General features: G+C 36.7%; 1 protein-coding gene across 2 annotated transcripts in view; it reads right to left on the bottom strand.

Annotated features, from left to right (window-relative positions):
• TYR (tyrosinase) overlaps positions 1 to 13787 on the bottom strand; it is a 96196-nt gene that overhangs the window by 56394 nt on the left and 26015 nt on the right. For both annotated transcript variants that reach the window (XM_021679097.2, XM_044919495.1), the window contains one exon: positions 1760 to 1907. In XM_021679097.2, the coding sequence (XP_021534772.1) occupies positions 1760 to 1907 (148 nt within the window). The remainder of the gene's footprint in view (positions 1 to 1759; positions 1908 to 13787) is intronic.

Here is a 13787-nt window from a genome sequence, read left to right as displayed (position 1 = left end):
TGATTTCTTGCTTAGAGCATCAAGGTGTCTAGAAAATCTAGAATTCTTTAAAGTTCATGGGACACTAAAGATCAAAAAATGCCAAGAGTTAGCAGGACAATAGGATGTAAAAATGACTTCATAAAAAGAGCTCAATCTATCTTTTCTGGTAAAATGTTTTTCCAAACCTCCTGCTCCCTTCTTTCTATACGGGTATAGGTACTTATGATGTCATGTTAATATCATAATTTTGGTGCTTATACACTTTCTTAAAAACTGATTACTGAATGAAACTTGACTTGGGCTGTTAATTCCTATAAAATTAGAGCTGTCCTGCACAATAACAATCTGCCTAATAATCTTCTAGGCTCACGGTCACTTTTTTATCTGATGTCATGTCCATGTTCCTACGGAAATGAATGAGTTAGAAATGGTGATAATTTGAGTAAAACACTTACTTTCAGTGTCAATTTCTTTATTTTTAAAACAGGAAAAATAGAACTTGTTGTATTTACCACAGAGAAGGAAAGTATTATCTTAATGGCAAGTATAAATCTGTGCCTTTTATTCAATGGAGAAAATTACCTAAGAGAGGACCAAAAAAAAAAAAAAAAAAAGTCTTACAATCACCAGTCATGATTCAATGCTTTACCTTCTCCTCTCTTCTTGAAGAATTCCAGAAACAGACAGCTGACCTTCCTCCAAGTACTTTCTCTTCTGCTATCATCACCTATGATTAAGTCTAAATCCTTTATGGATAAGGCAATGCACATGTAACAAAGAGGAAGAGAGATAATAAGGGTGAAAAAGGCTCCAGGAGAATTAAGTCACTTTAAACAAGATGGTTGGGCCATAGTGCATCATGTCTGGAGAGCTAATCATATAACACTCAGACCGATGGTTGAGATCAAAGACCATATCTGCTTCTATGTGAGGGTCTGAGATTGGAAAAGAAGAAATAATAATAGGGCGCCTGGGTGGCTCAGTTGGTTAAGCGACTGCCTTCGGCTCAGGTCATGATCCTGGAGTCCCGGGATCGAGTCCCACATCGGGCTCCCTGCTCGGCAGGGAGTCTGCTTCTCCCTCTGACCCTCCTCCCTCTCATGCTCTCTGTCTCTCATTCTCTCTCTCTCTCAAATAAATAAATAAAATCTTTAAAAAAAAAAAGAAAGAAATAATAACATTGGCAGAGAGAAAGAAAATGTTTTGAAGAGAGATGTAGCAGATTTGTGTCCTGCCCAGATGTCCTTAGATCCCTTGTGCCAGCTCTGTGCACCCACCTCTCTGATTCTACATGCTTGATTCCCAGCCACAGGGCCCTGCCACATTCAGAAGACTGCCCTTGGGCACTGGAGCACCACACAGCTGGTCTGGAATGGACTAGTACCTGGGAGCTTTATAGCTCCTACCTCAGGGCAACCTGTAACCAATGACTATTTGATATGTTAATACAAAAACTCAGTTCCCTTGTTTTAAGGCAAAACAAACTGAGGTGTCATTCACACTCTGCCAAAATCTGGCTGAGTCTGGGACTTCAGCTGAAATCATACTCTTATTTGGCTTTTTTCCCCTTCTTACTATGTTTACCCATTCTCTTACTGGTTTCTCTTTAATAAAACACTTAAAACATTTGCATCCAAATCCTTAGTTTCGGGTCCATTTCCGGAAGAACCTGATGTGAGACAATAGACTGTACCATAATTTCTTAGCTTTTATGTAATAAAGTCCCACTACATTTAACACCAATAAGCACATAATTTATGAAAAAGTGTCAACCAACCTGTCAACGAATGCATGGTGAAGAAGAAAAATGGGGTCGTTGGCAGACCCCTGTACCTGAGACATTGTCCCATTCATATAGATGTGCAGGGCGTTGTGCATACTGCTTTGAGAGGCATCTGCTATCCCAGTAAGTGGACTAGCAAATCCTGTTGGCAACAAGAAGATCGGAAAGGAAAAATCAGTTTGCACCAATAACTGAAAATCTCAATGATTATCTCATTTGGTTTGCAACTACACTCGAGCACTTAACTCCAAGTAATAATAATCTATAATAAAATTCATTCCCTGTGGGGATTCCTTACATTTTGGATGCCCACTGAGTATTTAAGAAATCTTGGTGGAATTGAAAGCTGTTAATCTGGGTACAGTGGACAGATTAACCAGATGGAATAGGTAGAGCCAATGGTATTCCCTCCTGTTGCTTCTGCCTATTATTTCTCCATTAGATACTGCAAAGGAATAAGACCTTTCTATACTAATCAGCATGGTCGCTCTCCCTTCAGTCTTTAATGGCACTTAGAGCAGATCTCTCCAGACAGTTACATGTCTCCTTGTTTCCCAGTTCTGGTGGTAGCTTTTAATCTTGGTTTCTAGTTCCAAAGAAAACAGAAAATTTGTGACCTTCCCTATCACAGCCTGGAGAACATCAGGTCAGAATGTGTTTGAGTTTGCAAACCATTTATTTCAAAATTAATCAGAACTCCATTAAATGGTTCCTTTCACTGCATCAGGAATACTAATAGTGGGAGAATAATGATAATACAAGCTATTATTTTCTGAATATTAATTGTGCTAAACGCTTTTGGTGACATATGTCCTCCAACCTTTTCAGCAACGCTGTCAATTAAAAATTATTTATCTCCACTGGAAAGAAGAGAAAAAGAGAAAACTGAGGCTCAGAGAAGTTGAAGTCCCCTAGGCAACACAGGGAGTTGGTAGAGTTGGAATTTTAACTTTGATCAACTAAGCTTCAATACCTGAGCTCTGGCTATTTTGCGTTCTCTTTCACACAGTCCCTGGGAAGAGGAAGAGGAAGATAGCATTTCATAGTTCATTCAGGCAAAACATAAAACATAAATAGAACTCAGATTCAGAACCAGAGAAAGAAGTCCATTTAGCAAACCTAGTTGGGGGAATATGGCCAAAGGCATATTATTAAATTTCAGAATTTAGAAATATCATACAGAAACTGGAAGATAATAATAATAAAGGTAGGATACACACAGTGAAGGCACTATGATTTGGACAGGGGAGATCTAGCTAATTTTATGCAACTAGGATTATTTTGTTGTCAACCTGTTCATTTTTTTTTTTTTCAGATTTTATTTATTTATTTGTCAGAGAGAGAATGAGAGACAGAGAGCATGAGAGGGAGGAGGGTCAGAGGGAGAAGCAGACTCCCTGCCGAGCAGGGAGCCCGATGCGGGACTCGATCCCGGGACTCCAGGATCACGACCTGAGCCGAAGGCAGTCGCTTAACCAACTGAGCCACCCAGGCGCCCCTCAACCTGTTCATTTTTAAAGGTGCAGCTCTTGACTTCCACATTCAATGCTTTGTGCCCTTCCACCATTGTGGCTCAGTATTCCTGCCCCTCAGTTTGTGATTTTTTCCCCCTCTCCTTTTGAGCTTTTTGTGCTCATTCTAGGAGATCATGCTAAGCCTGGCTCCTACTAGGAGCTTAGCCTAAGAACATGCACTTCTCTCCCCTCTCGTCTATGAAACTTTTGTGATTATATACATAAGGCCTTTATGATATGCAGGGATTTTTCTAAGAGCTTGACATGATTAATTTCATATACCCTTCAGAGTGATCCTACAAATTAGGTACCTTTATCATCTCCATTATATCAGTTTAAAAAAAGGGGCTTAGAGAAGTCAAATAACTTGTGTAAGATTTAGAAACAAATAAGAGAAATTAAGGTTGGGACACAAGCTTGTTTTCTTCTAGAGCTCAGGCTCTTGAATGCAATGGTTTACTGCCTTTCCTATGTAGCAATAAATCCTGCATCATGGAAGACAAACTTCTGTACAGCAATGGTCTTTAAGCTTTTACCCTTGATAGCACCAAATGAAAGTTTTAAGACCACATTTTATATGTGCTCTCACATATTGTTAAGTAGATCCAGATTATTTTAATTCTAACTGTAAATACTTTCAGAGGATATAACTTTAGATATATTGCAAATAGTATAAATGTAAAACTAAAAATTTAATACCACTTTTTAAAAATGTATCCACCTCATACATGATCATCCATATCAAAAATACTTAAACAACTCTATTATCATCTGAAATTTTATGAGGTTTTCTTTTTTGACTTCATCTCATATTTGTATTCTACTTTCCCAGAGAAACATACCTAAATATTATACAAGTTATGCTTGATTAAAAAAATTTTTCTGCAATGAAAATAGGTATAAAACTTAAAATTACTTTTCAAAAATTTCATGGAAACATTAATCTAATCTGGGTTAATTTATCACTAAATATTTTAGCCATAAACAACTTATCAAAATCACACAAATATATTAAAACATTTTATAAAATATTAAATATAAAAAAGTAAAATTTTACTGAAAGTTTATTTCTAAATAATATTTGTGAAAGATTGTTAATTAAAAATTAATGTCCAGGATTAATATTATTTATTGCTGCAAAGGGATAAAGTTTAACATAAATCTCATTCTAAATATCAAAAACTAAATCTGGGTCCTGAGAAAACTTTGTTCTCAAAAATAACCACATGGAATAAAAGATTTTTCATAGTAATCTCAATTATTTGAACTCTCTTTTAGTTACATGCCAAAAATGACTCACTGATCCAGCATCAAAATAATGTGTTTCATCAGCTGACAACTCAGTCAAGAATTCTTTAATGAAAGCAATCTTATATATTACTAATTTATTTACAAACCTCATGACTTGCAAGTTATTCGCCACCTAGTCATTAAAGTCATGCCCTTTCACAACACTGGCACCAATATTTTGAATGCTCCACTTGTTTGGCACCCTCTCAGTTTTTACCCCTTCAGAGAATGTGCTCTGTTGAGAATGGATTTGGGATATGTGAGAGGAAGGCTTTTCTCCTGAAAAGTAGAAGAAAAGTATTGGGGAAGAGGCAGAGGAAAAGGAGAACCTTCAGGAACTTTCCCATTCAAGATTCATTTTAGAAAAATATAATTGGGGGGCGCCTGGGTGGCTCATTCGGTTAAGCATCTGCCTTTGGCTCAGGTCATGATCCCGGGGTCCTGGGATGAAATCCAACATCGGGCTCCCTGCTCAGTGGGGAGCCTGCTTTTCCCTCTCCCTCTCCCCCTGCTTGTGTGCGCTTGCTCTCTCTGTCAAATAAATAAATTAAAAAAAAGAAAAAGAAAAAGAAAAATATACTTGGGAGGAGGACCTGGAAATAAATTTCCTTGACATATTCTGTACCAGGTATCCTGTAGAAAGTCTTAGTGAGCCTGCAGTAGTGTGTCTATCCCAGTGTGAAGTTACTGCCATAGAGAAAAGATTTTTAGAGCTCTGCAGACCTGACTTTAAATTCTGTTACTCACCAAACATACAGCTTTTGGTGATAGCTATCTTTTTTGAGCCTCAGTTTCTTCATTGGTAAGAGAGGGAATAATTAATGCCCATCTGGATTCTGATGAGGAATAATTTTGATAGCAGGTGTGAGGCAGAATCTGGCACAAAATAGATGCTTCGTGAGTAGTACCTACCATTTCTATCAGCTCATTGCATTTGATCAATGGGTACTCATCATGAAAGCTACTAGCCAAGAATATGATGAACTCCCACTGCAGAAAAGTCTCTTTTGCCACAACTACCCACCATCAGGACCCATCCCATCACCAGACACCTCTCCCCTTCCTAAACTCCATTGCTCTACAGACCCTGCCTGCTGCTTGCCCTCATCCAACGTTAGGATGATCTTAGAAAGTAGGACTGCATTTCTATCACTGGTCTCAGCAAGGCTTAGTATTTCTTTACTCACTTCTTTGGCCTAATTGCCAGATACTGCACCTGGGAAAGCCTCCAATGTTATTAAGAAAGGACATCTGAATAAGAGGCACATAGAGTTTGTCAGACTATTGTGATACATGCTCAGAAATAGTTCAAAGATACAGGTTGAACAAATACCCAACCTCTTTGTGATAGGTACTAGATTATTAATATAGATAATCTTTTTATATTAACTCTTTTAAATGAACTGTGCATATCTTCTTTCTTCAAACAGAATGGAAATGCCTCCAAAGTAGGGACCAAATCTTTTGCTTTGATTTTCCACAAAGACAGAGACTCTCAAATCGTTGTATTTAAAAGAAAACCAAATATAAAATATGTTTAGATCCTTCACTTAACCCATTCTACAGAGACTGGGAATAGGAAAGATACATTTCTCTCCATAAAATCTTAAGGGACCCTCAAAGTGCTCTACTCTGCTGCTTGTTAAGAGAAAAATAGAGGAAATGTCATGGACGTGAATAGTATGAAAATATGAATAAAGATTTTCTATTTTACTTCACACAATTCATTTTTTGGCCGCTAAATCCCCTTGGAAAAATAAGAAAGGATTACACCAATATCAGTAGGTTCTCTTGCTGAGATTTTAATTCTCTTTTGGAAGAGCAGGTCAAAAAGGAAATTCTAGGCTCCAAATAAAAACAGTTTATACATGAAGCTCTTGAAATATCTCTTATGTACCTGATCTCATTTGAATCCCTGGGCTACCTGTGATATAAATAGTATCATTGTCCCAATTTACAGATGAGAAAATTAATTTTATATAGAAGTTAACACGTCTATTACTTAACACATCTAAATTCAAGCTAGTCATGGAGGGAATCAGGGAATCGAAGATAGCTCTGACTGGTTTCAAACCTGTGATTTTTGGTATACTGCAGTTGGGTTGTATCTGTGCTGACTTGCTGATTCACCTCGGAAGCCTCTTTTTCCTGTAGACTATCAAGTGAATTTATGAGCTCGCTGTTTACTTGTATTAACAGCATGATGCAGAATGCGTGACTGCTTCACTCTTGTCCAAGGATTCCCCAGGATGGGAAGTCCAGTAAGCCAGCAGGGACCTTGTTAGCAGTCGCAGACACCAAAATGGCTGCCAGTTCTTCGGGAAGGGAAGTGAGGGTTGCCCAACGCACTCTGGGTTAGGCCTTCATGTCTGCGTGCTGCATTCCTCTGGGAAATTAATGACCACAGTTCTGGCTGATCCTAACAATACAAAACTTCAGCTCGTCAATCTATGGCTTTTCTCTTTTGTTTCCTCCCCAATAGTACTCTGGAGAGTTTTTCTGTTTGTTTGTTTGCTTTTTAATATTGAAGCCTCTCTCCAACCCCTGGAGATTCAGATTTAATTGGTATAGAGTGGTGCTCAGGCACTTGGAGTTTTAAAAACACCTAAGTGATTCTAATGTGCAACCAGGGTTGAAATTCACTGATTTAGGATAAATTGCTTTCCATCCTCCAAACCTGAGCTCACAGTTTAAAAACTTTACCTCTGAATGTATTATTCCCTTCACTTGAAATTTTCTCCTCCTATATTCTGGAAGTCCAAAAATGCTTCTGCCTTTAAAAGTCACACACCACACACTTCTGCCTTAAAATATTTTCTTGTTGGGGCACCCGGGTGGCCCAGTCAGTTAAGCCTCGGACTCTTGACTTCAGCTCAGGTCACGATCTCAGGGTTGTGAGATTGAGCAATGCTCAGAGCAAAGCCTGCTCGAGATTCTCTCTCACCTTCTTCCTCTGCTCCCTCCGTACTCATGCTCTCTCTCTTAAAAAAAAAAAAAAAAAGATAAAATATTTTCATGCTGATAACTGTTCCGACGTGTACCCTTGAAAATGATGTTTAAAAAAATTTAGCAACTACTACGTGGCAGGTACTGAATGGGCATTTTTATGCATATTATCTTATTTAATTCCGTATGCTCCTTTCTAGGAAGATGGGTTATAGATGATACACTTCATCATGCCTAGTAGATTTTGAAATGTGAAAAAGTACATATTTAATCTTCAGAACAGAGTACATTTATTTGATTTAATTTTATTTTCAGTACATCTCAAACCTCTTTTAATATTTCTTAGAGTTTCAGTGATATAAATGGAGAAAAGAAAGCAAAAAGATAGACAAGTGTATGTTAGTGCATCTGAAAATTGAAGCAAAGTGACTGTCAGGCCCCCTGTGTACATTCCCTCTAATTAGTCTCCTAATGTGCAACTTAATTCAGGAACTATGAAGAGCATAGCCCCACAAGGTTATACACAATGAATTTAAGGGTTGTATTTGATGGCTGAGTACTTTAAAAAGGTTTATAATTTAAAATACTTGCACCAGAAATATAATATTGCAGATCAAAAAAAAAAAAAAAAAAAAGATCTTGGCTCTAAGCAGGTCCCTAGGTATAATGGAAGCATTAACTTTCAATCCAATTTCAAGCTTTCTCAAATAAAGTACTAGCTCTACAGTCATAAATGGAATTAATTAGCATTTATGTTTATTAGAAAATACTTTTTAATTTGACTCTGGAAATTCCTTCAACAACAGGGAATGGAGCAATGAAACAAATGTAGCAGTGGGTTATTGCTTCTACCATATAATTATTAGATGGATGGTTAAGGTCACAAATGCTCAACAAATTCCATGGTTCTCAAAAATATGGCCCCAGAGCCAGCAGCATTAACTTATAAATTTGTCAGAAATGCAAATACTCTAGCCCTCCAGAGAACTATTGAATCAGAAATCAGTGAGATTTACCATTTACATCAACAAGTCTTCCAGGCAATTCTAATGCACACTAAAGTTTGAGAACCACTGTTTTAATTATTTTCGTTGCTTGTACAAAGACTATGGATAATTAGTCATAGTCATCTCCATAAACTCAATAAAAGAGAGCAACAGAATTATTTCATGTGTCATCACTTTAAATTTATTGTTTTCAGTATCAGACTAATTTCTCCTGTTAGTAACCTCAGTGTGTGTGTGTGTTGTGTATGTGCATACACATATGTGATTATTTTCTTTACATACATGTTATAAATACACAACACATATAATTTACATCATCCAGTGATTTTTTTTAGCATTTCTTAGATCTTATCTCCAGTTTATGGACACATCTATAAAATGATCTTATACATCAAGGATAATTGTCCATTTCTTCATTTAAAATTTGTCTGAAACTTACTTTAAGGTAAAATTTTATAATGGCTTTCTATATTCCAAGATTAGATTTGTGTGTTTGGCAAGACAGGAATGTTGAACCACACAGTACAGTCATTTAGTTCACCAAATTGTACAGACTGAAACAAGCAAAGATCTTTATAGACAATGTGTTATTCAAGCTGTATTCTCTTCCCTGTTCTTCACGTATGACTGAATTGATAATAGTTGGTGCATTTGGTATATTTCACTGGGTACGCTAAAACTTTGATGGTATATTAATGCTAATGCTAACTATTTTCAAAGCAAAAGTACAGTAACCAACCATCTTAGTCCCTTTTGTCCCATGCTGTTCTGGTTTTAGCACTGAAAATCTTGTGTCATAGGTAGGACAGGTTTCATAAGCATGCAACTGAGTGTTCCTCACCCAGAACTGCCCATACTTGGTTTAACGCTCTGCTGTTGCTATCTAGAATTTCTTAATATTTTTTGAACAAGGTGTTCCATATTTTCATTTTGCATTGGGCCTTGCAAATTATATAGCTAATCCTTGTCCTGGGAAACCCCATAATCCTAGGCAAACAGAGATGGTTAGTCACCCTGCAAAGGTTCTATATAACATTCTGTCATTCCAGCTTGATTTAATAGGGCAATTCTATAAAATACAAGTCAAATGATTTAAATGTGTCCTACTATCTTACTTATGCCTTGCTTTTTAATTAAGCAAGATCATTTAGTGATATTTTCATATACAAGTCACAGATTCCCTATATATCTATGACTTTCAATAATGAATATTTTAACATGTTTGCATTATATTTTATAGTTTGCAACTACAAAATTTTCAGGCACTTTCAGGCACATTTTCTCATTTGACATTCCCAGTAGTGTGTTAGCAAAAGATTAATAACCAGATCTTAGAAGGGAAACGCGGGGCAGGGGCAGAATATGTTGTTTTGTAACCTCTGTCAATTTTCAGGGTGTAAATATTCCCACGATTGTTAATTTCAAGGTACCAACTTAATGTCTTTGAGTAAAGAGTGGAGAAAAGATGGTGTCAGCTCTCATAGCGGATATGAGTCAGCTCCAACACAATCCTGGATGTTCCTCATGTAGGGGAGTTAGAATAGGTACCACCATGCTTCTAGTGCAAATGCAGAGGTTGTGGCATCTAGGTGACATTAAAGGTCACATGTCTTTTGAGTGGCTAATGCCAAAACTATCTCTTCAATCTTCTCATTCTAAATCCTGTGTTCTTCCCCTTATGCCATTCTTTCTTTCTTATCTATAAATTTGTGTGTAGGAATTATTGCTATGAATGTATGAGAGCATACATATGCCATGGATGAAAAAAAATTAGCACCAAATAAAGTTAGTTGTAGGGAAGCAAAATTAATAAAGATTCTACTTATGTTAAATCAAGGGTAATATGTTTTTTAATTGAAGTATAGTTGACATTCAATGTGACATCAGTTTCGGTGATTCAGCATAGCAATTCACAAATATATGTTATGCTGTGCTCATCACAAGTGTAGCTACCATTTCTCACTGTACAAAAGTATTACAGTACTTTTGACTATATTCCCTATGCTGTACCAGGGTAATTATTTTTAAGATGACTTTGATTAAAATCACTTGAAAATATGTTCAAATCTTTCACAAGTGTGTTTGCATTTTCAACCTTCAATTTCAACTAGAGGCTTGTGCTTGCATATGGCAAAGCTTCCTCTTCACAGTTTAATTATAAATGGAAACATGATTCATATATTTTACTTGCCTTTGTTACTACTTAGTTACCACTAGGCAACAAAGGTTTTTGCTATTACAACACTTTCAACTTCTGTGTGGTAGGCACTAGGCTAAGTGATTCCTTATGTTTTTATGCAACTTGATCCTCATAGTAACTCTGTAAAGAAGATATCATCAAGCCAACTTTCAGGTGGGAAAACTAAGATGCAAAAAAGTGTGGTGGTTTATCCAAAGTCAATCAAGTGGTAAGAGGCAGAGTCAGGATTTGGGTTAATTATCTACCAGATTTCAAAGCTCTGCTCTTAGTCATTCTGTTACTCTTAGTTGATATAGAGCTATCAGTTGTACTAAAATATAAAATCATTGAGATAACAACACATCTTTTCCAGTCCCAGCAGTATGCTTGTTTCCCTTAATTCTTTTCAATGAAAAAGCTGAGGCATCTGATCCAGTCCAGTTTTCCATAATATTCTCTTTCAAGATTGAGAAGGCCCTATCATGGTGGTTCCCACTCTCCCTCTTTTTTCTGGATGAGTACTTTACAAGCTTCCTATCACAGGACTTCAAACGGTTTACAGTCAGCTGGATCAATCAGATTCCTGTTGTAAAACACAGAGAAGGCTGGAATTTTTTGGAAGTGCCACCATTATATAAGGCCAGATGTTCACCTCCTTAAGCCCCATGTTTGTTTCTGTCAAATTGAATTCCCTTACTGAATTTCAAAAGTTTGTAGAAGGGTTTAATTGCATCTCAGATGTTGATTTTAAAAGTCATTTTAAGTAGAAAGTATTATCATGTTGTTAATGCTTTGGATGTCAACTCAGTTTAGGACTAATACTTTTCTGGAATAATTTTTGTCCACTGGAGATCTAAAATACTAGTCCACTCCATTGTTTAGAATTTGGTTTGTATGTGGAGCTAGAAAATAAGACTGTGCATCAGCATGCAAGTCAGTGACTTTATTATATATTAAAATTTTTCCATTACAGAGACTGTTCTAAGTCATTTATAAATATTAACCCATGTAATATCACACAAGGTAGGTATTGTGATTATCCTCACTTTGTAAATAGAGGACTTCAAGTAAAGACAGGTTAAACTTACCAAGAATCATCTGGCTATAAGTGACAGTATCAGGATTTTAACCCAGGCTGTTTGATTCTTAACCTCTACTCTCTATTTCCTCTAAAACTTCATCTCTCTATTTGAAAGACTTGGAGACATGACCTCGCCTGTTGATGATCCGATTTTGCTACCTATTATCTGTGTGACCTTGTCAAGTTATTCTGAATCTCAGTTCCCTCATTTCCAAAATAAGTGTAATGATAAAGATGGTATAAAATCTTTTGAGAGGAGCAATTAAGATAATGGATCTGAAAAGTTTTTAAGAAGTGAAAAAGTAGAGCTATATTGACACCAGCAGTTGTTATTAATTATAAGGACTCTCTGAGAATTTATAAGACTATTTTGTTAGGATATTGGAAAGAATTTGTAATTTTCCCCTTTTTTATTCTTTGTACTTTACCTGACCTACTCCAACTCATCCTTGAGAATATCAGATCCTCAAACAGAGTTTCTCTAACAATAAACACTTGGTTGGGTCCCTCTATTTAATAACACTTATACTTCCCTCTTCTTAATAATTTATTATCTTTGGATTATATTTACGTATTCATGGTCCAATTCTTAATTAGACTGTAAGTTCCAAGAGAGAAGGACCTGCATCATATTCACGAGTCATGCCTAGTGTACTGCACACAGTAGATGCTTTATAAATATTTGTTGAATAAATAAATACATGACATTTATTTCTCTTTTTAAAACATGTAACTCCAGGGACGCCTGGGTGGCTCAGTTGGTTAAGCTTCTGCCTTCAGCTCAAGTCATGATCCCAGGGTCCTGGGATCGAGTCCTGCATTGGGTTCCCTGCTCAGCAGGGAGTCTGCCTCTCCCTCTGCCTGCCGCTCCCCCTCCTCCTGCTCTCTCTCTATCTCTCTCTCTGACAAATAAATAAATAAAATCTTTTAAAAAATTAAAAAATAATAAAAATAAAACATGTAACTCCAGTTGCTAGCATAATTTTAAAATCAGTTAAGCTAAAAAAAATAAAATCAGTTAAAGTTTTTAGAATGTGCCCCTAATGTTCCTAGGTTTATGATGGCATGAGATGGATCATGGCTCTGAATCTGGCTCTTATGTTTTTATTGAATAGGCCATTCTCTCAATATTTTCCTGACGCAATAATTAATTGCATATAGGGAAAGGCCCGAACAGCTTGTATGAAAAATAGTTATGGCGTTGCTCTGCATGGGGAGATAATAGTAGATGTTAGGAAAGAAGAGAGAGGTGATTCTTCATTTGAAAAAAACATATTAATAGAAATAATTATTCATCCATTGATCATGGGATACATTTTGAGAAATGCCACTGGGAAAGAAGACTATATAATGGCTAGGGAAAACAGAATTTCATGGCCTTTTTCTACTTGGTGGAAAATGGGGTCAAGTGGGAAAATATTGTAGAAAGTTCGGTGGGAGGAAGAAAGCAATGACAAGTGAGAACAGGTAAATTAAGAATTGAGGTTTCAATATGAGCCCAAAACTAAAACCCCCAGCAATTACTAAATCCTAGAGAGGAAAAAATTGAAAAGACTCAAAGAGAAAGATTCAATACATAGCCTTTCAATGTATTCACAAAACCTATTTCTTCAAATTCCTGGATGTACAACCAACCTCCTATTTAGGTGTGGCCCTGTGAATGAACTGTGGCCAATGAAACACGGGCAGAAGGTAGGTAGACCACTCCCAGGCTTGACTTATATATTCTTCCCTTAGAACCCTCCAAACACCTTCTTCTCTTGTCTCCTAGGAACGTGAAGAATATCCATCAGAGAGCTGAGGGAGAGTAGAGTCACTAAAATAGCCACATGAAAGGCTACTCACCAACTATTAACATCCAAACTGGACTTGGTGTGAGCAAGTAATCAATCAATTTTTATTAGGTTAGACCACTAAGATTTGGGGCTTTGTTTGTTATGGCTCTTACGTCTTAGTCAGTGTGAGCTACTATAACAAAGTATCATAGACTAGGTGGCTTATCAAC

Source organism: Neomonachus schauinslandi, chromosome 11 (assembly GCF_002201575.2).
Source record: "Neomonachus schauinslandi chromosome 11, ASM220157v2, whole genome shotgun sequence".
Taxonomy (NCBI): Eukaryota; Metazoa; Chordata; class Mammalia; order Carnivora; family Phocidae; genus Neomonachus; species Neomonachus schauinslandi.
Note: the sequence above shows the minus strand (reverse complement) of the source record. Positions and strands in the feature narration are given on the sequence as shown.